Source organism: Silurus meridionalis, chromosome 4 (assembly GCF_014805685.1).
Source record: "Silurus meridionalis isolate SWU-2019-XX chromosome 4, ASM1480568v1, whole genome shotgun sequence".
Lineage (NCBI taxonomy): Eukaryota > Metazoa > Chordata > Actinopteri > Siluriformes > Siluridae > Silurus > Silurus meridionalis.
In genome coordinates this window covers 5,368,261-5,395,885 of record NC_060887.1, presented here as the reverse complement: position 1 = coordinate 5,395,885, position 27,625 = coordinate 5,368,261, and the positions used below count along the sequence as shown (strand labels likewise).

The 27,625-nt window shown below is 38.9% G+C and overlaps 2 protein-coding genes and 1 long non-coding RNA gene across 4 annotated transcripts in view; all 3 read left to right on the top strand.

Annotated features, from left to right (window-relative positions):
• LOC124384581 (little elongation complex subunit 1-like) overlaps window positions 1-27,625 on the top strand; it is a 256,093-nt gene that overhangs the window by 76,297 nt on the left and 152,171 nt on the right. The gene's annotated exons all lie outside the window — the stretch shown is intronic.
• On the top strand, window positions 4,670-8,840 carry LOC124384597. Of its 2 annotated transcripts, none has more exons than XM_046847581.1 (8): window positions 4,670-4,784; window positions 5,141-5,259; window positions 5,375-5,412; window positions 5,535-5,614; window positions 5,715-5,751; window positions 6,159-6,427; window positions 7,478-7,646; window positions 8,266-8,840. In XM_046847581.1, exons 2-8 carry the CDS (start codon window positions 5,186-5,188, stop codon window positions 8,709-8,711), a joined length of 1,113 nt encoding a protein of 370 aa, XP_046703537.1. In that variant the 5' UTR covers window positions 4,670-4,784; window positions 5,141-5,185; the 3' UTR covers window positions 8,712-8,840. The 2 variants fall into 2 exon arrangements, with proteins under 2 accessions (XP_046703537.1, XP_046703536.1); XM_046847580.1 differs by having other exon boundaries at window positions 5,532-5,614.
• On the top strand, window positions 12,416-14,987 carry LOC124384785. Its single transcript, XR_006925600.1, has 2 exons — window positions 12,416-12,818; window positions 14,661-14,987. It is a non-coding gene; the product is annotated as an uncharacterized LOC124384785 (long non-coding RNA).

Sequence of the window (27,625 nt, the reverse complement as noted above, 5' to 3'; positions counted from 1 at the left end):
TGTGTGAGAATAGAATAGAGTCTGACTGATGTTATGAGTGTGTTGAATAGACAAAGAACAAAAGACAGCATTGAGTTTAAGCATGTTTATTGGGATAGAAAAGCTTGTGGGCTTCTGCGACTGCAGAAGACATAAGGGAGTATTTTGGCTCAGAGTCAGGCGAAGGCAAAGTAGCAAGGTAATCGGGCAAATGGGAAGGAGAGGTAGGAGAATAATCAGTGGGAGACCAGCGTGAGGGATAAGGAGAAAACTGTGGTCTTGTTGCAGAAAAGCAGATGCCATCATCAAGGTCGTCATCATAAGTTTGGGTCTGTTGGTTGAAGGCAGCAGAGAGGTCAGGTGAGGTCTGGGTGCCCATATCACGCGTAAAGGTGCTCTGCACAATGCGAGGAGGCAGACAGGGATTCTCTGGAACAGTTGGCCTAGAGAGATGTTCAAGAAATCGAGCAATCTCAGTAGCAAGTGAGAAGAGCTGGAATTGGCGATATTGTTTGCGAAGACCACTCTTAGGAGATGTTCCAGGACGTCTGCGTGATGGAGCTGAGCAAAAGAGGCTAACAGAGATATCGATGTTAAACAGGGTAAAATCACAGTGACAAAAACACAAGCTGCGAGGTGCATGCAAGAATAACACACATTCAAGAGAAGATTCTACACACTATGTAACAATCAGTTCAGAATGCACAAATAAAGTATAACCTGGGCACGTGTATAATCAAATTAGAGTAATATAGTCAAGCACATGTAAACAGACAATCTAATACACTGATATAGCTAAATTCAATAATAGTAGAATAGCAAACAGCATTATAAAAAAAATAAAAGCAGAACACTTACCCATTGCAGATGCAGGAACACTGAAGCAATGTATGGTTGGGTTTAGAGATTAAAAGCTTTATACACACATTTCTTTTAATAAAACCAGATAAAGGCCAAAACTAAGGAAATGGGCGAGAGCAGGAACTTCAAATATGGGACCATATGGGAAGAGTGAAGACCAAGGCCAAAGATAAGTGGAATTGAAACAAAAAGGCAAAGTCAGAAAATAAGAATTGTTCAAGATGAAGAAATGAGAAAACAAAAGACACAGGGTGTCTTCAGGGTATAAATCTGAGCACAAGCAGACAGCAGGTGTACTTCATCATTTTGGTGTGCTTTATCATTTTTGATGTGCTGATCATTTTGATGTGAAGTACCCACCTTCTATTGAGCTCATTGAAACGTGCATGAAATAAAGAAGTTTTGCTTTTACTCATCCAGGACTGAGGATCCTTCATTGGCGGTTTGTGTCTATTATATTTGATGTTTTTAGGATTGGCTGAACAACATTGGGAATCCTCTGAGCAAAGAATCCACCCTGGATGTGTCGTCTCGGAGACGGGCTCTGAATTCCGACAACGCATACACATTTTTGTGTATAAGTGCAATATAAATAAATGAAATTCAAGTTAAATGGACCTGATTAATATTAATGAAATAAATTAAATGATTCAGAAAGGACGAGTACAGATGAACCAGTGAAGCGACTCTCCTGAACCTCATTGTTTTGAATAGAAGTGATAAACCGAACTCTCTTGAACTGAGTCACTTGAACTGAATCTAAGGAGTCGAAATCATCGAATCGAATCTTTTCGAACAGAATTGACCAAACTGAATGGACTGAATTATTAAAATGAATCTATTAAATAGTTTTTTCTGATGTTTTTCTACTAACTGCAGTTGTCAAAAGTTATACTTGAACTATGATGTTATGAGGCTGCATTGGAACTAAACTTTATAGTATTGTGTGCATCAGATGAACCCATGAAGAACTCATGTATTGTAAACTGATTTAATCTCAGTGTTATTGTGATTTAATATTTAAACTGATGCTGTGAATACTGTTCAATAACTGTTTATTTTATTTTAATTCTTAGTTAAATTGAAATGCCCAACACTTTAATAATAGAAACAAAACACACTATATTTAAGATATTTATTTAATTTAAAGAAAGAAAAAATATTGAGTTACAATAATCACTGATGTGTTTGTACTTTATTATATGTAGGACATGTCCAGCTTGATCTCCTCTTTTCTTTCTCTGGTTTTCTTTCTCTAGTGCTGAAGTCATATTGCTGAACAGCTGTACAGCTTCCTCCAGTCACTCTCGGGTTTCCATCCTCATTTCTCTTCCCTCACCTAAGAATCTTTGTTTCCTCAGAGATTTTCTGCGACTCTTTGGGCTTGTAGAGGTTCAGCTTTCTGTTTCTGCTGTTTCTCATAGTCAGAACCCAAAGTGCCCTCAGCTGAGCTACATGTTTCTCCAATTGCTCTTGGTTTCTCAGAATGATCTTTCCCAAGCTCTTAAGTCTTCTTCTGTATCTTACAGTGATTCACAGTATCCTGGAGCTCTTGAATGTAGGAGAGGAACATATTAGAACTCCAAACCATATCTAGTTTAGCCTTCTTTTTTTTCTCATCCCATTTTTTTCTTAAAATTTAATGTCAGCTGAGCAGCATGGTCATCCAGTTGCTCCTGGTGTCTCATCAGATGTTCTCATTCTTTCATCAAATTATCTCTCTCATGCTCTGCACAATTCTTCTCTTCCTCACACTGATTCAGGGAATCTTGAAGGTCTCTGATGGTTTAAAGCTGTAAGATGGTCCTCTCCTGCATGTCTCGTTTGACCATCTTTATTTTCACCTGCCATTTATTTTTTTCAAAATCCAAAGTTGCCTGCAGCTGAGCAACACGTTCCTCCAGTCGCTCTTGGTATCTCATCAAATGATCTTTCTCAAGCTTTGCAGTCTTCCTCTCTTCTTTACAGAGATTCAGAGAATCCTGGACCTTTTTTGATGGTCTGGAGGTGTAAGTTCTTCCTCTCCTTCATGTCTAGTTGGTCCTTCTTGCTTTTCTCCTCCCATTTATATCTCTCTACTTCAAAAGTGGCCTTGATCTGAGCAACACATTCCAGCAGTTGCTTTTGTTTTGTCACACAGCTCTCTCTCTCATGTTCTACAGATTTCTCCTGTTCCTTGTGGAGTTTCAGGGAAGACTGGAGCTCGGTGATGTTCTGGAGGTGTGTGTCGTTTCTATGAATTATGTTCTGTTCCCGCTGCTTTCGCTCACAAGCCAAAGTAGCCTCCAGAGTTTGCACCTTCTGTACCAGAATGGCTTTCTCTTCTTTCTCTTCTGTTATCTTCTCTATCATCAGATTAAGAAATGCATCCCAATCTGTAACTCCTTTCTGCATGTGTTCCAGCTTCTCCTCCTCTTCCGTAATCTGTTTATTTTTCTTCTGTCTCCTGCTTTAAAAAAACTCTCTAAGTCTCCTACATAGATTTTACACCAATTTTATCCAACCATGAAATAAATCGTGTCAGCGTCCAGCAGCAGGTTCAGCATCTTCATCATGAATTCCACTGATGCTTCATCTGCTTTGGAGCCACTTGAGCTTCACCCACCAACACTACACTGCTGTGGAGCTGACTGCCAGTGTCACACTGTATAAAAGATAAAGGCGTGTATGCAGCTCTATCACTCATCTCTTTATGAGGATAGTAAAAGCTAATGCAGTGAATGAAACAGGATAATAACTGTATATCACTTAGATTATGCCATGACGCCTGCTATGCTTTTACACATAGAGCAACAATATTCCTTTTTCTCTTTCTGTATATTGCATGACTTGTTTAGAGGCATTCATGATTAGTTTGTTTTGGTGACCATTTGCGTCTATTTGCACACTTTTTTTAATGATGAATAAAAAAAGATAAATAATAATAAAAAAAAGTGTTATTGCACGATTTATAAAGAAAAATAAATAAGGAGTAATATTACACAGATGGTACAGAAGTGATATTGCACACGTTGTATTTTATTGCACAATGGGGAGAGTATTTAAGTGTTTATGAGGTAGTCGCCTCGGGGAAGAAGCTTTTCTTGTGCCTCATGTCCTGATGCTCGGTGCTCTGTAACGTTGGACGGACGTCAAAAGTTTATTCAGCATATGGCTTGGATGTGAGGAACCCAGAGTGATATTCTGTGCCCTCTTTTTACTCTGGATGTGTACAGTTCCTGTAGTGTGAGCAGGAAAACACCAATAATCCTTTCAGCCTTTAGAACAGTCATCTATCTATCTATCTATCTATCTATCTATCTATCTATCTATCTATCTATCTATCTATCTATCTATCTGTACACTGTATATATACATTATTTTGGCAAAAGTTTGCGGACACCTGGTCATAAGTACGGTATGTGCTTTTTGAGCATCACATTCCACATTTAGTCCCAATTTGTGCTGATATTTTCCTCCACTCTTCTGGGAAGATGTTCCACAAGAGTGTTAGTAAAGTCAGGTAGAGATGTAGGTGAGGTGAGGAGGTCTGGGGCGCATTCATTCCAAAGGTGTTTAGTAGGGTTGAGATCAGAGCTCTATAGCAGGCCACTCAAGATCTTCCTCTCCAAACCATGTAAACCAGATCTTCATGGAGCTGGCTTTGTGCTCAGGGGCATTACCATGCTGGAACAGATTTGGGTTTTCACAAAAACAAAGTCTTTACAAAATTTTATTATAGCGAATCCGCAGACACATTCATATCTCTGTGATGTCACAGTGCGCCGCTATCGACCACATGCATAAAAGCCAGAACACCGAGCTTACGGCTATACTACTCTGAGAACGCTCGATCTCATCTGATCTCGGAAGCAGCCAACAAACTTAACACGTCGCGCATCAAACTTCTCAATCACGCAACCAAATCGATCTATTTCATTCACTTCAGAAGAAACGCTTTAGCGGTAAGTTACTTTACAAGTCTTTAGTTTAATTAATTTTGCAGGTTCATCACTAGTCACGCGTTAGTCACGTGCTCACCCAGAACTTCCGGGAAGTACGCTCTAGCTAGCATGAAAAACATTTAGCTTCAATAAAGTCCCTAAATCCCAACATCATCTAAACATGACATTACTACTTAACGCTCACGAGTACATTTAAAGGCTGTTAGCAGAAGGAGGCTCCACTGAGTAAACGCGTCCCATCAGCTGAGGAAGAACGATCAGACTACAGAGATACTTATTATAAAAAAATTAACAAAAAACTTTATAGAATGATTTGTGATTAAAGCAGTTCTTTTTTTTCTTTTTTTCTTCTTCAGATTCAACAAACTCTCTAGAAGAAAATATTGAAAAGACCTACAGAAATGGAAAAGGCGAGCATAAGCCAGCAGGAGCTTCAGGCCATTAAGAGCCTTATGCTACTCAGCAACACTCACAAGTATGTTTTTTGCTCTTTATACTTTATTCCAATCATTGCAGTGATACTATATAATATGTAATATAATAATATATTATATAATGTTTTATCTAAATGTTTCTTTTCCCTTCCACAGAAATGTCAGTGTTAAAAACCAGCTTCTGGCACTTAAAGGTGTGTAAGAAAGTACAAGTTGATTATTACTGCATGATTCAGTTCTATTAAAATAAACATATAATGTGATTAATGTGATCTGAGCACCTTTTCATTTCATTTTGTAAATTATTTTACAAAAGTGAACACCAGACAAAATCTGGAAATCCGAGGCCTGAAATGCAAAATCAGCAGCATGGAGAAAAGCTTTCGCTTAATGGAGGTACTTTCTTTCCATTTTTAAATGCAGACATCATTGAACTTTTAGTGAGAAATGTGACTAAATAAAACTAAATCTGCTTTTTGTTTTGGATCCTCAACAGGAAAAACTTTACAAAGTGGAGAACGAGTTGAACAAAGGTAACAGTAAAATCTCTAATACTAAGTTTCTGTACATTTTGATGTGTTCTGTATTTGCATTTAATATGTAATAAATGAACACAAATAATTAATAATACAATTAAAAATAATAATAATTAATAAAACATAAACAAGCAGGAAGCTGATAAACGTATTTAAATGTGACGTTGTAATCTAATTTTAGTGGATAAACAGTTTAATCTTAGCATGTGCTAAACCTAGTATGTACATTATCACCAAAAGTATTGGAACATTAATGGAAAAAGTGTTGACAAGGCAAATTCTTCACCGCCTTAATGAACCTAAATGTGTAACAGTCATTTTTTAAGATCTAGGAAGAAATATTGTAAGTCTCTCGGGATAAGGGCGTGTGACAAATTATATAAATTTCTTTTATATTCATACAGACCCAAAGCCCACAGCAAAGAGAACTGGATCAGACATGTCACCACCCAGGAAAGCTCAAAAGCCTCGACTTGATGCTGCTTCAGCTGATCCTGTAAACACAACACACACAACACAATCTCTCATCTCCAGTGCATTAGAAACACTACAAAAGTCCTGTTCTGATGTTTTACCTACAGACAGGATTCATGCACTTCTCACAGGAACAAGTGAACTTCCTGTTCTGAGAGATGAAGAGAAACACGTCATTTCTGAGTTTTGTGTAGAAGAGGTCAGTTCTTATCTTTTGTTTTATTTAGTGTGCATGCGATTTAAACACTTTATTCTTTAGCTGTGGATTTGAGTTTCTCATTTTTTAAAGTTGATTCATAATTCACTGGTTCTGATGTTCTTAAACTGAACAGTAGATATGATTTATCATGTAAAAATGTATACATTTTATACAATATCTAATAGTTTTCCTAAACCCAGTCTACAGTCAAGTCTCAACTTCCTTATACAGTGGAACCCGGTTATGTCGATGTCCTAGGGGGTCGCCAAAAAGCATCGAGGTAACCGATGATCGAGATAAACGAAAATCAAAATGGCGGCAATATATTAACGTGCTTGAAATTTCTTTATGTACATGATGTGCGTTAATAAATGAGAATGTGCATGCACGTGTTTTTGAAGGGGTTTTTACACAACAGCGTTGCCGCGATTTGTTTGATGAAGGCATGCTATAAAAATACATACAGTACATGTTTATCTGTCAGGAATCCACCTGCCACGCCCCCTTCGGCCCCCTTCAGCATGTCAGGTGCTTTCTCGGCCGCTTTCTCTGAAGCTCCCGGCTTGAATCGCGCACATACGATGCTCATTTATCATCATCACCAGCTCCTATTTAAACTTCCACACTCTCACTGTCTGTTATTGTTGGTATATGTTGGTTCACGACGGTCGTTGTTATCGCTCATGCGTATCCCGGTACGTGCCTTCCCACCGGCACTCTCATAACGGCTGCGCTTTTCTTCCCAAAGCACACCGCGGATTCCGCGAGTTCTTCTGCGGCTGCACCGAGATAATCGACGTTAAATGGCAAATTTTTCTCCCCTTGTGCTCGAGATATTAGGGTTCGGCGACATAAAAAAAGCGACATAACTGATAAAAAATGCTAAGAAAAAGCGAGAATTTGGCGGTTCCACTTCAAAAACGTCGACTTAATAGGGTTGTCGAGGTAACCGAGGGCGAGATAACCGGGTTCCTCTGTATTTGTTTTAAATACATGATTTAAATACGTTTATTCAGTTGGAAGCTTAAAAATTTTCTCCGTCTCATTTAGTCCTTAGCAGAGATGTTTCTGTCTGTGATTTTGGAGAAGATCAAGGTGGAGAGAGGGTTTATGGGACATGATCTCCTGCAGTCTCTCTGTAGGGTTTATGTAGGCGTGTGTCAACAGAGAGGAGACTGTCACAAAGCACATGCTCTCGTCTACAGACTCCTTAAAGAAGGTGAGATTATACTGATATTTCATTACTTATCTACTAAAAATTATCTGGACACTGATACAGAGAAGTAAATTGTGTCTTGTTGTTGGTGATGTACAGTGGATGTAAAACGTTTACACTCTCATGAAATGGCAGGTTTTTTAAATAGAAAGATAAAAAATACCAACAGTGTAAACGTCAAACTTGTTACATGTTTAATGTGATTTTCCAAAAAACAAATATCCAGAGACAAAAAAAATATTTATTAATTGGTAACTTTTTAAATAATATCACAGCTTGATTGCATAAGTCTGAAAATCCCCCAAAACTACTACTTAGTGGAAGCACAACTTGCCTTTATTATGGCATCAAGTCTTTGTGAATAATCTCTATCAACTTCCCACATCTACACTTTTTTTATCTATTCTACTTTGCAGAAATGTTTCTTTAAATTGTGAGGTGATCTTCTGTGTATGGCTCATTGTAGGTCATTTCATAGGTTTTCAGTTGGGTTGAGGTCTGGGCTCTGGCTGGACCATTCCAGTACTGTGATGATCCTTTTCTGAAGCCGTGCCTTTGCTAATTTGGATATGTGCTTTTGGTCATTGTCATGTTGAAATGTGAAACTCCTCTTTATTTTCAGCTTTTTTACAGAAGACAACATCACAGTCTTCCGGGTTCTCCCCGTCTCTGCTGGATTATCTCTTTCTTCCACAGGAGTGGCTCTCGTTCCTGATCATCCCCTCATCTTATGCTCGTGTCTTATGCTCGTGTTTTTTTGTCTCGCCTCAACCCGCCCTGCACCTGTCCCGTCACGTCAGGAGCCTCAACCTGATCTCAGCTCCTAGGGTGTCTTCAGCAAGGTCAAAGAATCCTCCCTTCCACCACACCAGCCACATGACTGTGCCATCAACCTGTTGCCTGGAACCTCTTCTCCCCATGGACGTTTGTACAATCTGTCTGGACTGCAGGAGGCCATGCACCAGTATATTCAGGAGTCTCTCTCTGCCGGGAGTATTCACCCTTCCTCCTCCCCTGGGGCTGGGTTCTTCTTTGTGGAGAAGAAGGACAAACCCTTCGTCCACGTAAAGACTATCAGGGACGTAACGCCATTACTTTTAAGAATCGCTATCTCCTACCACTCATGGTGAACGGGAGCTCCTGGCTATCAAGCTGGCCTTAGAGGAGTGGTGTCATTGGCTTGAGGGGGCCAAGGTGCCATTCATGGTTTCATGGCAACGATGTCCCCTGCCCGGTACTGGCAGGTCTGGCTGTCCCCCTGAGACCTCTCTCTCAAGGCTGTATAAAAGAAACTTGCCCCACGCTTCCACACACACACACACACACACACACACACACACACACACACACACACACATGTCCCCTGTCCCATTTCTAAAGTGATCAACACTGTTGCGGTCTGCCTCAAACTTCCCAGAGTCCTCTGGATCCACCCATCTTTTCACGTTTCCCGTCTCTAACCCGTCTCGGCTTGTGCCTTCCGTTCGCAACGTGCACTTCCGGTCGGCTGCAATTTTGAGGTTTTCCCACGCTGCCCGGTATTTAAGAACCCTAAGAACTCTCCCTCTCTGCCGGGATATCGCTTTCTTTCCCGATGTTTTCCTATTATTTCTGTCTGCAATTTGATAAGGTGCAATTTTATAAGGTGTGTCAACTTTTTATATCCAATGTCTTTTTTTTTTTTTATACACTGTATTTATGTTCTATTGTTTTGTTGCTTTGCAGACTTTCTTGAAGCCCCCAAAGTGATTATGGTCATGGTGACAGCATGGCCAAGTTTTTTGTCCTATGAAAGTTCTTTATGCCGAGCAATTCACATAGTGAGCAACCTGAAAGCAAAGGAAAGATATTTCACTTGCTCACCAAGTATCTGCACTGGGATGAGGTAAGAAGCTGATCCTCAGTGTTCCTCTCAGTGTCATTTTTTTTTAAACTGGACTTTATCAAGTATTTTACTGCCTTCTTAATCTCCCTTTAATTTTCAAGTATCAGTGTAATCTAGTGGGACAAATTCCATATACATTTATATTGAACTACGCTGTCACTTAAACAGTGTTTTATTGCACTGGGTATTAAATAATGATGTATTTTTTGCCAGGAGCCTCCGGGAAACATCTACAATATGATTACCAGCACCCTGAAGTCTTTCCTGGAGAACAGCTGGTATGGTTATGATCTCTGCCCTGCTACCTGGAACTACATCTTCAGTCTGGATCTTCTGTGTGCACAACTGGGCTGGACTTGGACCATTACCAATATTATACGGTACTGAATGCAAAACATCTTCAACATATTGTAAAGTTAATATTTAAACAGCCATTTTTATATCAAATTTGTAATACAATAAGATCTCATAGGGAAAAATGTGGTAATTGTTGATATGGTGATGTTTCTGTGAGAAAATGTTTATTGTGCATTTATAAATTAAGTTTCCAGGATCAGTGTTCAGACAGTCAAAGAGAATTCTGTAACTTTAGCTGTAAGTATTTCACCATGGAAGGGTCTCTATTTGGGAAGTGGTAGCTCAGTGGTGAAGGTCAGGGGTTCAAGCCCCAGGATCACCAAGTTCCAGTCATGGCTGACCCAGTGCTCTGCCCCCGGCTTTCTATCATAATGCCTGTCATTTTGGATGTTATTATTAAGGTGGGTAGTCGATACATCAGGTTTCCCTTCACTGTGGCACACTGACCTGCTTCAGCACATGATTCCTTTATCCTGACACATAGCAGTGTAGGGAACAGACTACAGGCAGCTGCAGGACGTGATGACTGGCTTCTTGGTGACTTTAACAACATGTAGAAATTGTAAACATTGTCCTGATGTAGTCTATAATATGACAGGTGACAGAGGCTTCACCCCTCAGACGCTCCTCACCTCCTGAAATGCAGATGTGGAGCTCTGGATGTCTCAGGTGGCAGACTTCTATACCACCGGAAAATGTGTGTAAGATTATCAGGGTGTGTGGTGTTTTGCACAATGTGGCACTGAGGACCAGTTTCCCTCTCCCTCCTGACCTCCCTCCCCCTCAGCATTATGACCCCGAGCCACAGCCCCCTGCTCCACAAGAGGGATATAAACAAGATGCAAGAATCCATGAGGAGGTCATACGGCGTTTGAAAGGAAGACAAAAATCATTTAACTTAATCTTTTAATAATTATACAATTTTACTTTTGTCACATTTTCCCAAAAGTTTATCATGTGTATTTTAATTATTTAGTTTAAAAGCATCCTCCAGTTGAGAAACACTGATTTAGAATCAGGATTTAAATGATGTCGAACACTTCAATAAACAAGTGATTTAATATTTTACATTTTTATTGATTTTATTAATTATTATTGGACATGGAGAGGTTTAGCTTTCAGTTCCTGTCCTTGATGTCCAGACTCACTTGCCTTTTTTTTCTCTCTATTTTCTTTTTTTTACTGGAATGGGTGATAGTTGTCTGATCCAGTGCGGCAGGGGAACAGATATAGAACTGTGAGACTTCAGTGCAGACCACACCGCATCATGAAACCTCAAACCACCACTGTGAAGTCTCGATGAGAATACTATTGAGTCTGTTCCGATTGTGTGACATTTGCGACAAAGGATTGGACGACAATTCCAATCACGATGTTTCGCTGGTTCAGTTGTCCATAGAACAGAGCCACAGAAGGTGATGGTGTAGTACGTTACAAAGGTGCTTTGCATGATGAAGTCCGTGAAGAGAAATCCGTGAGTTCTCAGAGCAACCATTGAGCGGGCAGGAACTCCAAACGATTGGACAAGGGTAATAGCCCTACGCACATGAAGGATACGGGTGATCAGCTGAAGTCCAGCAGTAAGATCATAGACAGAGTTCTGGATGGAATCTAGCCACATTCCATCTGGGGAGAACATGTCAGCGTGGTGCAGAATGTCCATCACCGGTCTGAACGGGTCCGCATCAGTTTTCCAAACGAATTCGTCCTTTTCCGGAGGAAACCTGATCCATTTACGGAAGAAATTATAGCACCGTTCACCTAAAGGACAGGTGGGCTGCTCCAGGCACCACAGGCAATGCTTTTGAAGAAGAAGGAAAAAACAAGCATCGCAGGTAGGTCTAAAGGTGTCAAAGATGAAGCTATACCCCTCAGCACATGCTTCCATGTACGCACACGTGCCTTGATGCAGACGCATACCTTGCAAAGGCCACCTATGTTCACCAGCTGCCATGTTCCTGCACACAGCATAAAATACACACAACAACAACATGATTTTTATACGATATAATCAAAGAATCAGAATAAAAGCATAGAAAGAGTTTAGTGCTTTTAGTTATAAGAAAACGTTTGTTACAGTCATTTTTTTTATCGACTAGGGCCATAATCCCTCCATCCAAATCCACATAGATGTTTTGATCCATATCTGTGGAGATGTTTTCTGTAGAAGACTCTTCACCTGTAATTTTATACACTGGGAGCTGTACGTATTGTCTAAACAATGACAAGGAATTCCACAACAGATAAAACATGCCACGGCTGCAAAAATTATTAAAATTGTAGTCCCAGTCTGACCCTATTCTACTCTATTTATTAGTATATTATGTTAATTATACTTGGAGTAAACAGGTTACATGAGTTTGATTAAAATATGGGATAAATAGGTTAAATTAAGCTACTTCATTGTATCTAATAGATTCTATACTAATTATTAAATACATATGATGGATTAATATAAAAAGATAAACTATAAAAGCTAATCTTAGCTAGTTAATGTCACTAAATAATTACTTTGTACTTTTCAAGTCTTCTACTAAATTGTCAGGAATCCCCCTGCCACGCCCCCTTTGGTGCTTCGGGGAACGCCCTGCTCCTTCTCTCATGTGCCCCGCCCACATGGAGCTCCTCGCATCGGGCTTCATTGAGAACACCTGAGGCATATTCACTCACTCATCACACCGCCGATATAAACCACATTCCCCCACACTCCGGCTCCTTTATTGCATGTTCCTGTGTGTTCATATTGCCTTATGTGCGCGCGCATGCGTTTCCCGCTACGTGCAGTTCGACCCGGACTCTCGCGCTCTCGCTCCGCGTGCACTCTTTCCAGGCGCACCGTGGATATTACTTTCCTTTTTCCCGGATTCCCTCATTCGGATTATTCCTCAGACTCTGGACTATTGTGGGCCACCGGAATAATCCTTTCACAGCAAGTATTTGTGTTTTGTCTTCGCCCTTTTGTTTAAATAAAACTTTATTTGCTGTTACTTTGGCTTCCGCCTCCGTTTCCCGCATGACATAAATAATGTACAATATTCTACCATAATTATTTAGAAGACTTACCAGGTACCTGTATGAAGAAATGTTTAATAGAAGAGAAGTTGTAAATGTTCTTAGTTGCTGCTAATCGCTGCTGCTTCTTGCTGCTGTTTGTTTGTTTGGCGGTTGTCATGGAGATACTAGAATTTTTATGATGATTCTGTACACATCACTCTGGTAGGAGATTAAACCAAAAATTCAGCCTTAAAGAAAATATAACTGTTTCATCCTGTTCCTTTTGCCACATCTCATCTCTGAGACTTTTCAGATGTTGCTACACTGAAAACTAAATACAGATCTCAGCTCAATATTGAACTTGACTTGAGAGTGACAGTATCAAGTCTACAACCCCGTTTTAAACAGATTTATGAAATGAATTTGCTCTATTTTGCACAGACTGCAAAGTGACAGAAAGTCCAAGTGATATCACAACTACACCTTTATTTTGCTAGTTAATGTTCATTTAGAATTGGATAGTTCAATAAACTAGACATTTTTCAATATGAAGATTTTAATTATCCTTTTTTTGAGGTGACGGAGGACAGGTGCGTTTAAAAACCCACCCCTCTGAAGTGGTAAATGGCAGAAAAAGATTGAGAATCACTGCATTAAAACACAAACAGAAGTCACATTAGTACAGAATGGAGCATAAAGCACGTCCTGATAGTGCCGCTAGAGGGCAGTGTGAGACAGAGTTGAGGCTGTGAGCTGTGTGAAGCTGGAGATCAATAGTCTGTTAAGGGGTGGGAAGAGGGGAAAAGAAGGGTAAAGAAGGGAATAGAGGAAAAAGAGAAAGGAAATGGATAGACGATGGACATTTGTTATGGTTTTTGGCAGATCGATGTTTATAAATCCCCCAATAGTGCACAAAACTACTGATGATGTGAATGAAAATACATCACTTGTCACTCATGTTAATTAATATCTGTATGATTTGACTAATTTTTCCAATAAAGAGGCATAAAATGGATGTATATTTATTTTCTTAATTTACTTATTTAACATTTTAAACAAAGGTTTATTATATGGGACATGTTTTGTATTTGTTTATTTACATTCTACATAATAATAATAATAATAATAATAATAATGGGTTCAGCAGGTTCACAGAATAATTCATGAGTCACAGTTTTATGAACGATAAAAATTTTATTTTTAATTACTGAAAATGCTACAAAAATGTCAAATGATAAATTATAATAGATTTAAACACACAAAAATACAAATTACAAAACTATGTATATTTTAATAAAGGTTATTTAACAATAGATATAATCAAATACAATGATAAAAAAAAAAGTCCCTAATTGGGATTAAAACAACCTAATCATAAATAACTATAGATTATAATAGTAATAAGAAATGATTAAAGGAGCAGAACTGGAAGAAACAGCAGGACCGGATGCAGATGAAGGACTGGATGCAGATGAATATGTTTAATCCACAATCATCTCTGTACACTAGTGAGAGTCTGAGGGCAGAAGTGAAGTGAAATGAAGATCTATAAATATAACACACTTTAACACACTTGAGCAAAAACCAAAGTGTTTTACACTGATCTCAGTGCTTCCACTATTTGATCACTGGATGAGAAATGGGAATAGATAAAGCAGATATTGTTCTATATGATTAGGGATGTAAACTGTAGCAGCGGTGCGCGAGTGGAGGCGGAGCCGGACGGCACGAGCGGTAAGAAACACCTGCAGCTGATGAGACTAATCAGTGCTCTGTTTCAGTCTGGTGACGCCAAAAAAAAAAAGAGAGACACCAAGCAGAGAGACGAGCGGAAGGTCGCTGAAGCGGAAATAAGCGCAGACGGGCGCCGGTGTAAGATGCGTCACCCGGAAAGTGAACTCGCGTGGACGCGAAGAAAAGTTGTGCCGGTGCGTGAGGAAACTCTGGTGGGCGCTAAAGAGAGAAAGCGTGAGGGAGGGACCACCGGCGAACGTCAAGAAGGAAAGGCGTCCCGAACCGTGAGTGTGTGGGTGAACCCTGGTGTGAGCACTGGAAAGGAAAACGCCAGGGTGAAAACGAAAGAAAATAAAGAAGCTCTGCTTGGTGAACTTTTGTCTGTCTGTCTTTCTTCCAGTGCATTTTGTTACATAAACATCACTTTATTGAGATTTTGTAAATAAAAATAAAAATAACAATTATTTCTGCATCCCACAGCAGAGGACATTTAAAGCACATGAGTGTGGTCACAAATATAGTTGTGCAGGTCCACAGTGACGTGACATGAAAGAGATGATCACCTGAAAGTCTGAAATGAACACTTTAGGAGGGTGGATTTCACAAAGACGTTTCTGTGGTCCACCGGAAAGTTTCGACTGGTCGTGGACCTGCACTGGACATTTCTCCCTCTGTACAAATAAAGACCTTTAGGTTATGGTACCTGTGTTTAATCATGTTCTCATACACATTTTTGTCTGCACAAACCTTATAAAACAGATCCAACCATTTCTTCTGACGGGGAACAGGTGTGTTTCCAGCTTCAGAGCCAAACCCCAGTGCTGCCAAACCGCCGCAGTCGAGACGTCCACTCATCGTCCTCTACCGCCACAGAGGAGACGTCCACTCATCGTCCTCTACCGCCGCAGTCGAGACGTCCACTCATCGTCCTCTACCGCCGCAGAGGAGACGTCCACTCATCGTCCTCTACCGCCGCAGTCGAGACGTCCACTCGTCGTCCTCTAAAACCTTGTGTGAAACAAACACAAACAAACAAACAAACAAACAAACACAGTAACGTAATGCATGTACAACAGTTTCTTTAAAGATCTATGAATCTGCTGCTGTTGTTTGTAATATTGTACATCATAATAGACGACAGCATGAAAGTGATGCAACATACTGCACTGATGAGCTCAGGAAAAAACACATTAATGTAAATGTAATGCACGTATAAGAATTTAGTTTTTAAGATACATGAATCTGTTGTTGTTTATGTCGTTAACGTAACATATAATAAGAGATAGTAGCTTGAAAAGTGATGCAATGTACAACAACCATGCGCAAAAATACATGAATACACAATATCATACACAAAAAAGTTCTTTCTAATGATCTGTTCTTTATGTTAATGCAGTTGATTGTAAAAGACAGTAACACATGAAGTGCTGCAGTATATTAGTACATCATGATCACCAAAGATCAGAACAACAACCAGAACAACACCATAATAGACAATAAAATACAGGAAAATATGCACAAGTCTATTGTGGTTCATGTGGGTGGTCATGTAGTAAATTTGACCTGAGAATTTTAACTGAGTAACTAGTGACTAGTTACAGTTACTACTTAATTAATTCAAAAAGTAATGCGTTACTGTTAAAAGTAACTTTTTAGTAATTTTTTAAAGAATCTTCTTTAATGTTCCCATTAATGCCCTTTTATGTGTTATGGTCTACAAACACAAAACTGACTTAAACACAAAGTCATTTTTAAACACTATTTTATTAAAGTCAGAGCAGCACAAACTGAATATATCACAAGCATTTCTGAAATAAATAACAAAACAAGCTGAATAATATATTCACAATCAAACACTAAAGTGGCTTCTGCATCATAAAAGCTGTTGTGTTGAGCTCTTAAACATGTTCCTTTCACAGCTGAAGTATGAAAACTATCAACAATGTAGAACAGAACACCGGGTTAGCTTCTAGCTTCTAGCTCCTCAGGCATGGAGTTTCTGGAGGTGTTGCTATCGCAGTAGATACGAGCTTCAAACCAGAAATACACAGCTTACATTAGACTAAACAGTTTTTGTCTTTATACTCAACTAAAGTGAAATAATGAGCATATTAACACTTTGAGAAACTCGTCTTGCTCTCGCCTCGACTCGCCATTACTGCCGCACAGACCTGAATAAACGGAGACACGCCCACAGTGCGTCTTCTTCCTGTTTACAGTGGTTCATCCTCCAATCCTACAATGTGTCTCTGCTGTAAACAGGTCAGACTGTAGTCTACACTTCAGCCCAAATTCATTCCATTTATAAAAGTTACCATACGGTAACGGTAACAAAGTTACTTTATTTTTATTTTTAAAAGTAACGCGTTACCGCCAAACACTGTATGTATATGTATATATATATATATATATATATATATATATATATATATATATATATATATATATATATATATATTTTTTTTTATGTGTGTGTGTGTGTGTGTGTGTGTGTGTGTGTGTGAGACAGTGAGGAGTGTGACTTCTGAAGACAGAAGTCTGTCCTGAAGGTGTATCAGCACTTCACTGAACTGTACACTCACCTGATACACACACACACACACACACACACACAGCTGCATTAATACATTTAAATCACTATCTCTCTAATCACACTTAATTCCTCCAGGATTAATTACAGGTTGGTGACCTCTAACCTCTCGTGTGGTGCTGATGTTCCTCCTCAGAAGTCCGTCTGCTGTCTGAAGTCTCAGCTTCACCCTCTTCAGGTTAAACACAACCTATGTTTATCTACATACAGCGGATGTCATACGTGCGAGTTCATCATCACTGAGAGACGTAGAGAGACTACAATTATCTCATACATACAACTGAGCATATCATTTAAACTCACACCTAGAGGTCGACTGATACAGGATGACCAATATATGTTGCTGATTTCTTTTGTCTGAAATGTTTGTCCAAATAAAATCTCTACAAATTTAAACCTATTTTGTAATGACACTGAATTAAGATTGAGAAAAAAAAAACTAATAAATCTGTGTGACATAAACTGACTCATATTTCTTGTCCACTTATTACACTATTTAAAACTTTTAGAATAAACTTTAAAAACTGGACCAATATAAAGTTTATTCACAAACTTTTACTAAACTGAGTTTATTTATATGATCATCACTATTCATTACATCACATTACCTCTGTCTTTGTCCTGCTTTTCTTCTTCTACATTTTTTCTTCTTTTTTATTTAATTTGTATTGTTTTCCAGCACAGTAATGTGATGAATGTAAATACTGTTGTTTGCATCATTATGCTATAAAACACATATTATACCGTTAAGTTCGGAGCATGCGCAGAAAGAACCGGAGACATGACCGCACAGCGTTTTTTACTCGTTTACTCTGCACACTGCAAACACACCCACATGCAGCACGAGAGTGCCCTCTAATGGCTATCAGATATTATAACATTAATGCAATGTTACCAATGTCACTATGACCATTATTAATTTAGGGGCTTCAGGAAAGTCTGCAAAGGAAACAAAACTATACCTACCTTTTCCGGTTTGTCTGAATCGTTGCACGAAACACATTAACAAATCCGAAAACACAGCGACAAGTCAGACAACCCGGAAAAGGTAGGTATCGTTTGTGAATGTAAACTTATCAATCATTGGAGAAGACACCTGTCATTCACCTGTATATCTTGACTGACAGGTGTCTTGTCCAATGATCGGTAAGTTTACATTCACAAACTATACCTACATTTTCCAGTTTGTCTGACTTGTGTTTTCGGATTTGTTATTTTGTTTTCGGATTTGTTAATCTGTTTTGCACTTCTCGGCCACCGTAGGTGACCCCTGTTCTACAGCTTACCAGTGAGTGTACCACTACTGCCACCTAGCAGATAATTTACAAATACACTCTCCAATACACTCATCATGACAGGTAGATTCACACCTGTATTGTATTGTATTGTATTGTATTTTGTATTGTATTGTATTGTATTGTATTGTATTGTATTGTATTGTATGCTTAAATAAAAATTTAAACAATAAGAAGAGGTGGAAAAAGAAAATTATGCATGAGGTTGTTCATCATTCATGGTGAGATGTTCAGCTCTGCATAGATCACTTTCTAAATGTGTGAGAGATCAGTGGAAAGATTTTGGGCCCTGGATAAAAAAATGTAAGGAAACAACACGCTGGGAACCGAACCTCAGACCCCACTGTAATGTAGAACACAGACACACTGTATGACATTAAATCAGTTTACATTTATTAACAACATCCCGACTTCCCAAGCCATGGCATAATGACACCAGACTCTTTCTCCAAATAATTATAGAGGATCCTCACATACACAAAGCTTCTGTGTCTAAACTGCAATTTCTTGGGGCATCTGATATCAGAACAATGTAAAACTTAAAAGAAAAAAAAAGGCAGGCAAAATATCCCTGTGCCCAAGACCAAGGAACAGCTCATGTATTTCCTAGAAATGTGGTTGCAGGAATTTTCAAGACTGGAAACTTCCCATATGAATTATCAGGAATATTTCGGTATTAACAGGAATTAATGGAAATAAAGTTGGAATTTACAAAATTGCAAGTTATCCTATAACAGGGAACTTAAATGTAGTTAAAAAATAACTTGCTTGATAATCAACCAGATTGAATGCAGTTTCAGTTGAATTTCTACCTGCACATTCATCAATCACATGCACACAGCACACTTACTGCAGGGGTCCTGAGACCGTACCCCTACATGCACTGTGTTTTCTTCATGTAAACAATGAGTCACGCCTCAAAAAAGGTTAAAAACCACTGCCTTATGGGTAATAAAAGACCAATAATCAGGATCTCAGGTCTACATTCCTTACTATTGAAGTAAACAGGACCAATACAGAACAGTTCATCAGACAGGAAGTCACTTATAGTTACTCAAGTACAGTAACAAAGTACATTTACTCCAACACTTTACATCACACACACACACACACACACACACACACACACACACACACACACACACACACACACACACACACATGCTCAGCTCTGCTCGTGTCTTTCTCCTTTTTCTCCTCGTCACCAGTCACTAAAACAGAGCACACTGATTAGTCCCATCAGCCACAGATCTGCTTCTCACCGCTCGTTTCCCCCCGGCTCCACCCTCCATTCACCAACCGCCGCTCGTGCACGCACCCGCTGCTCCATCCAGCAGTAGTGTTCAGGTGTTGTGAGGTGAATCCAGTGTTAACCCTGTCAGAATAACTGCTGAAAGATCATCCACTTTCTTGTGCCAATCCATGTGATTAATTATAAAGTACAGATGTTTAAGTGAATCAGGTTCTGCCCACATTAACTGTCAGCTATATTGCTTTCAGAGCTCAAAATGAACAAAGCACTAAAGCTGCAAGAAAATACCTCAACTTCAGTTTCTGTCTAATTCCTTTTCTTTAAGGACATCAAACATCACTGACTTTACTAAAGTGGATTTCAAGAAAAAAAATACCATCATTGAATGCTCTCTGTGATGAAGAGACATTAGACATGATTGAAATTCAAAATCTTTATTTATTTATTAGTGTTTATTGTGTCTCGCTGTAGTAAAAGTGTTCAGACTCTCTGTTTCTCTTGTCTTCTTCTTTTTTTTCTATTTCTCCTTTTCTTTTGAATGTTTTCTTGTCTCAGCTGAGCAACAATTTCCTCCCATCGCTCTCGGACTCTCATATAATGATCTGTTTTATTCTCTGAAGTCTTCTTTTCTTCCTCACAGAGATTCTGGGTATCCTGGAGCCCCCTGTTGGTCTGAAGCTGTAAGTTGTTCCTCTCCTCTATGTCAAGTTTAGTTTTCTCTCTTTCGTCCTCTTGTTTTTCCTCAAAATCCAACGTGGGCTCAAACTGAGCAACATGTTCCTCCAGTCGCTCTTTCTCTCTGATCAAATGATCTCTCTCCTGCTCTGCACTATTTTTTATTTTCTCACAGTGATTCTGAGTATCCTGGAGCTCCATGGTGGTCTGTTCTAAAGTGACCTCAAGCTGAGCAACATGTTCCTCCACCTTCATTTGTTCTCTCGTCCAGCTCTCTTTCTCACAGTCTACAGTATTCTCCAGTTCCTCATTGATTTCCAGGGAAGACTGGAGCTCCATGGTGGTCTGTTCCAAAATAAATTCAAGCTGAGCAACACGTTCCTCCAGTTGTTTTTGTTTCCTCGCCCAGCTCTGGCTTCTCTCAGTTATGTCCTGTATATAATATACCTTTTGGATCTCAGCGTGATGTCTAGCTTTCAAGGATCTTTTGGTCGACTTCACTTTGTCAGGCAGGTCCTATTTAAGAGATTTCTTGATTGTGAACAGGTGTGGCAGTAATCAGGTCTGTGTGTGGTGAGAGAAATTGAACTCAGGTGTGATAAACCACAGTTTTAACAGGGGGGCAAACACTTTTTCACACAGGGCCATGTAGTTTTGGATTTTGTTTTCCCTCAATAATAAAAACCTTCATTTAAAATCTGCATGTCGTGTTCACCTGTGTTATCTTTTACTAATATTTAAATTAGTTTGACGATCTGAAACATTAAAGTGTGACAAACATGCAAATAAATATACACAGTGGTGTGAAAAAGTGTTTGCCCCTTCCTGATTTCATACTACTACAAAAGTATGTACAGTGGAACCTCGGCTTACAAATTTAATTCGTTCCGGTACTTTATTCATAACCTGAAAAGTTCGTATCCCGATACAAATTTCCCCATAATAATGAACAGAAACTTCGGTAATTCGTTCTGGACAACCAAAAATATTACTTAAATAAAAATAAAGCCAATATTCACTAATATTATTTACTTTTAACATGTTATATTAAAATCATACCACATAAAAACATACAGAAGAGGAAAACATCTTTACCGGGTACTTTCCCTTTGAGAAGACTCGCTGCAGGAGACGACGTCAGAGAAGGGGAGGAGGAGAGTTATTGTTTGAAGGAGAATCTTATTATATTATATTATTTATATATTATTATATATTATATTATAGAATATTAAAGACAGTGTTATTAACATTTTTTGTTATTGACATTTGTTGCATTAGAGGGAAAATGAGAGCTGTTTCTTTAAGGCTACTATCAGTTGGTATTGAAGTCCAGAGTGAAATTCATTATGGGTATTGTACTTCGGAAAAGACTGTAACCCTGCTAATCTATCTTCATAAAAACAAGTAAAGTGGTTATGCATCGGCTAATGTTGTACATCTCATCATTCCACGAGCATGAACTAACGAGTTGTTACGCTGCCGCCGGGAAAAGTTCAAGCGGATAAGTAACACGATGCTCTCGCTAGGGACACAGGACGCTAACTGATGTGACGAGCTGCATGGATAGAGCAGAAACAACCAACTTGCCTGCGATTTTTTGGTGAGCGACGTTCGTATCCCGATATATTGTTCGTAACCAGGGGCAAAAATTTTGATGAACTGCGATTCGTAACCTGAATTATACGTATGCCGGGGCGTTCGTAACCCGAGGTTCCACTGTATTTCGCTTTTCATGTTGTTTCTGTATTTTGATCCACATGTATACAGTGAATGGACACTGTAGGAAATAATAAAGATGTAAAAACAGGTATAAATGTGGTAGTGAAATGTGTCCTAGTGTATGACTGAGTTGTTCCTCTGTGTGCTTCAGTAACTGCTGTTAAACTGAGAGAAAAGAAAAATGGGTTCAGTTCAGCAGAAATGAACTGATAAACAGTGTTAGGAAAAGACAAAGTGTTCAAATATTTACTCAAATATAAATTGTGATAACTTGTTAAAATGTTTTTAATGGTTTAATAGTGGATTTATTCAGGTTTAAACACACAAGCTGGTGGTGAAGGTAATATTGATTATAGATTCCTTTTACGAGAAGCGTCTCACTGTGTGTTTGTCTCTTCAGACACAGGAAGACGGAGACAGGACACGGCATCAGTCTCCTCCAAGCAGCTCGTCCCCTGTGAGAACTCGGTCTCCTCCAAGCAGCTCGTCCCCTGTGAGGACTCAGTCTCCTCCAAGCCATTTGTCCCCTGTGAGGACTCAGTTTCTTCCAAGCAGCTCGTCCCCTGTGAGGACTCGGTCTCCTCCAAGCAGCTCGTCCTCTGTGAGGACTCGGTCTTCTCCAAAAAAAAAAAAGTCTCATCTCACTCGTTCCTGTTCAGTATCTTACCTCAGGTCTGGGGATATCAAAGATTCCTGTAGATGATGTGTTGTGTACACAGTAGAACATCAGCTGTAGGAGAACCAGGGAATAATTGACTAAACAAGGATTTGAATATCAAGATTTAGCAGAAAGGAGGAAGTTGTTTTTGCTGATAACTGATCAAATGTTACACTAGGGCACTTTGTATTTGTGGAAGTGGTGTTACGAATCTCACGTGTAAACATTTGAATTGTTTTTATGCCTCGTTAGTCTTAAAACTAACATTTATAGAACTGACTAATAGAAAGTGTTTTTTTGTCATGGATCACCTCAAATCAGTGTTACATTCATTGTGTGTGTATAATGATGGCATGTTAGCTATAAGGTTGATGGAGGAAAAGTCAAATCCAAATGAAGTTTGTCACTTTTTTGTTTCTTGTCATTATTTGTTGTCCTCCCATGTGCTGCTGTACACAGGTGAACAGAGACGTCCATTCCACACCAAGCTTTTACAGAAATCACCAAATCTTGATTTTATTACTGCTGAGATGATTTTATAGGAGTTTAGTTTCTTATTTTAATACCAATATAAAAATCCCATACATATTATGGTGTAGTCGTGGACCAGTAGAGAAAACACTAAGTGCTTGTAAAAAGACTGGCAGCAGATCAAAATCAATCACATCTTTCATTAATGTTTTTTCTTTTTTAAATACATTTTTGGACCTGATTGTATTCAATAAAAAATATGTATTACAGTTAATTTACCTTGTGATTAATTTACCAGATTATTTTATTCTTATGATAATTTCTTGCTTACAAACGTCTTAATAAGTAGATGATTATAATTGAAGGATGAACAGAGACTATAAATACTACCATGTGTTTAAGTACAAAATCTGTTTGTGTTCAGAGAAGGTAAGTATAATGAATAATCTAAGGAAAATGAAATAAAGTCTGTTAAAAGTGCAGTGTTGTCAGGAAACAGAAGGAAGCGAGGCCAGGTAGCATGAATTAATGATTTCTTTTCTAATAGTTCATAACACACATCTGACACGCGCTAATCACGTGTTCTCTCATTCACTATTTTCAATGCACTTCTACTCCCCCTAATAGTCACTTTAAGTATAACAACAACAGGTCACCACATGCAGTACAAACTAATTACACCTCAAAATAAACCCCACAATTTTTTTTTATCAAAATCAAATTCCAAACTGCAAACACGTGGTTTATATTAAATAATATAATTCTAAATATTTTAATACCCTACTGTGTCTAAACAGAGGAGCGCTACGGGAACTCGTGTAGGGTTTACAATCACACACCACTTCGCTTGTCTTAACACCACCCGTTTTCAGCTTCGGCGTCTGCATTTGAATCATTGAAGCCCCGCCTCTTTTGTGACATCAGTATCTCTGATAGCGCCCTGGACTCGCTTTTATTGTCATGACAACTTTGTTGTGCTGCAGTTCAACACAAACATTTACTGACAACAGCAATGAAGCGCAAACAAACAGCTGAAATGTTTTTAATTGTTTTTAGTAAAAAGCGTCAATGTTTTGAACAATCCGCTCTCCAAGACGCCAAAAAAGATTTTTCAGCCAGAAAGAGCGACTTTCAGAAGAAAGAAGGAGAAATAATGACAGATAATAAGACGGGTAACAGCTACAGCTGCTTCTCCTGCTGTCAACTTTATTCAACTTTATTGTCATTGTACAGAAAACAAGTACAGAGACAATGAAATATAGTTATCATTTAGTTCCTAAAACCACATTAAATATCAATCTGTCATGCAGAAAAATATAAAATGATTTTGTACTGACTGAGTAATGCAGCACTTATAAAATATTTGTACTACAACATTGTGTGTGTTTAAGACTGGTGCAGTTTTGCATGACTCTGTTCTGTTCACTGTTTTAACTAGAAGTTTATAATGATTTCTGTTTAACTTAAAGTTTGTTTTTTATTTTGTAGATAAATTTAACGTTGCCAAGTGCAGAGATAAAAAAGGCAACATCAGAAGGCCAATGAATGCCTACATGGTTTGGGCGAGGAAACAGCGGCCCATCTTTTCCAAGGCCAATCCAAATAGCAGCTCTGCAGAGATCAGCATGCAGCTTGGGATCGCGTGGAACAAACTGAGTGAAGAACAGAAGAAACCCTACTACACTGAATCATGGAGGCTTAAACAGGAACATGAACAGTTGTTTCCTGGTAGGTGAACTTTCTTTATAGACAAATGGCAAAATAACAAAACAAACGCATCAATTCTGACACTTTTATTGTTTTTATGTTGCTTCTTACTCTTTAAATTCTTCTTTTCTATCATGTAGATTGGGTTTATAAACCGCTTCCAAAGAAGGGAAGGAGAAAAGGCAGTTTGCAGAGTAGTGACTCACAGAGGAGACCTGATCATCAACCAAACCACCACATAGTCATGAACATGCCAGAAGAAGTACCAGTCCATGACCTCGTGCCTGAAGTTAGTGATCAGTTCCCCGGCCTTAGCCACCAAGAACTGCTGTCTCCTAAAGACTTCTGCTTTGATCCTCCTCTTTTCCCTTCTGTTTCTGAGTCGACTTTCTGCCAGACCAAGTGAGTTAGTAAACTGCATTGGAACAGTTTCAGAAGAATGACATGCAAATGAAGTTTTACTCTGCATCTTAAATAATGGCCATAATCGCCACTCATTTACTTTAATATGCAGCTAAAATTGTGCACTTCTGTTTACAGCACCTGCTATGGGTCTGACTGTACAAGCAGTGAGGTTCAGCTCGAGGACGAGGATGAAATCACTTTGCTCAACAACGACATCTTTTCCATATTAAATGAGGAATATGGATTTTTTAACCAGTCTGGAGACCAGAATCATACTGAAGACCCCCACAACAGCACAGAGATCCTGGATTCTGTACCAGTCTTTGATATCGACAGCTTCGAGGATCTGTTGAAGCAACTTGAAGAGATGGAAAATAATTCAGGAATAGAGGAAGATGGTGAAATACGAACGTTTCATGTACTTTAGTGTGCATGTTGTTTCACCATCTTAATTTTTTTATTTATTTAAATAAATAAAGATTTTGAATTTCAATCATGTCTAATGTCTCTTCATCACAGAGAGCATTCAATGATGGCATTTTTTTTCTTGAAATCCACTTTAGTAAAGTCAGTGATGTTTGATGTCCTTAAAGAAAAGGAATTTGACAGAAACTGAAGTTGAGGTATTTTCTTGCAGCTTTAGTGCTTTGTTCATTTTGAGCTCTGAAAGCAATATAGCTGACAGTTAATGTGGGGCAGAACCTGATTCACTTAAACATTTGTACTTTATAATTAATCACATGGATTGGCACAAGAAAGTGGATGATCTTTCAGCAGTTATTCTGACAGGGTTAACACTGGATTCACCTCACAACACCTGAACACTACTGCTGGATGGAGCAGCGGTGCGTGCACGGCGGTTGGTGAATGGAGGGTGGAGCCGGGGGGAAACGAGCGGTGAGAAGCAGATCTGTGGCTGATGGGACTAATCAGTGTGCTCTGTTTTAGTGACTGGTGATGAGGAGAAAAAGGAGAAAGACACCGAGCAGAGCTGAGCACGTGTGTGTGTGTGTGTGTGTGTGTGATGTAAAGTGTTTGAGTGAATGTACTTTGTTACTGTACTTGAGTAACTATAAGTGACTTCCTGTCTGATGAACTGTTCTGTATTGGTCCTGTTTACTTCAATAGTAAGGAATGTAGACCTGAGATCCTGATTATTGGTCTTTTATTACCCATAAGGCAGTGGTTTGTAACCTTTTTTGAGGCGTGACTCATTGTTTACATGAAGAAAACACAGTGCATGTAGGGGTACGGTCTCAGGACCCCTGCAGTAAGTGTGCTGTGTGCATGTGATTGATGAATGTGCAGGTAGAAATTCAACTGAAACTGCATTCAATCTGGTTGATTATCAAACAAGTTATTTTTTAACTACATTTAAGTTCCCTGTTATAGGATAACTTGCAATTTTGTAAATTAAAACTGTATTTCCATTAATTCCTGTTAATACCTAAATATTCCTGATAATTTCCATGGAACGTTTCCAGTCTTGAAAATTCCTGCAACCACATTCCTAGGAAATACATGAGCTGTTCCTTGGTCTTGGGCACAGGAATATTTTGCCTGCTTCTGCTTTTATTTTTTTTACATTGTTCTGATATCAGATGCCCCAAGAGTTTTACCTGTTGTACAAATTGCAGTTTAGACACAGAAGCTTTGTGTTTGTGAGGATCGTCATATACAAAATGTGTGAGAGATCTTTCCACTGATCTCTCACACATTTAGAAAGTGATCTATGCAGAGCTGAACATTTCACCATGAATGGTGAACAACCTCATGCATGTTTGTGAGTTTTATTTAGAATCTAATTCGACTTCACTTCTGTGTTCATTCCAACGTCATTTATGTCGTCAGTCTGATTAGAGAGCAAACAGAGTGTAAGTGATTCTTCACTGCAAGAAAGAAAAGAAGTTTGCAAATGCTGTTAGATCTGAATACAAACATTCTTCCTCGGTTGCTCCTCTGTCATCTGGTGTGCCCCAAGGATCTATTCTTGGTCCTATTCTGTTCTCACTCTACATGCTGCCACTTGGTCAACTCATCTCCAATCATAATGTTCAATTTCATTTCTATGCTGACGACCTCCAGATCTATCTTCCTGTGATTCAGAGTAATCGTTCTGCATTGGACCCCCTCCATAGATGCCTTCAGGATGTTAAACAGTGGCTTTCCTAGAACTTCCTTCATCTAAATGAAGAAAAGACTGAGTACATCCTGTTTAGCTCGGACTTACCCAGCAGTTC

Coding starts and splice junctions, on each gene's coding strand:
- LOC124384597 (XM_046847580.1), top strand. CDS start 5,186: ATGGAAAAGGCGAGCATAAGCCAGCAGGAGCTTCAGGCCATTAAGAGC. Junction 5,260..5,374: donor CTACTCAGCAACACTCACAA/GTATGTTTTTTG, acceptor TCCCTTCCACAG/AAATGTCAGTGTTAAAAACC. Junction 5,615..5,714: donor AAAGCTTTCGCTTAATGGAG/GTACTTTCTTTC, acceptor GATCCTCAACAG/GAAAAACTTTACAAAGTGGA.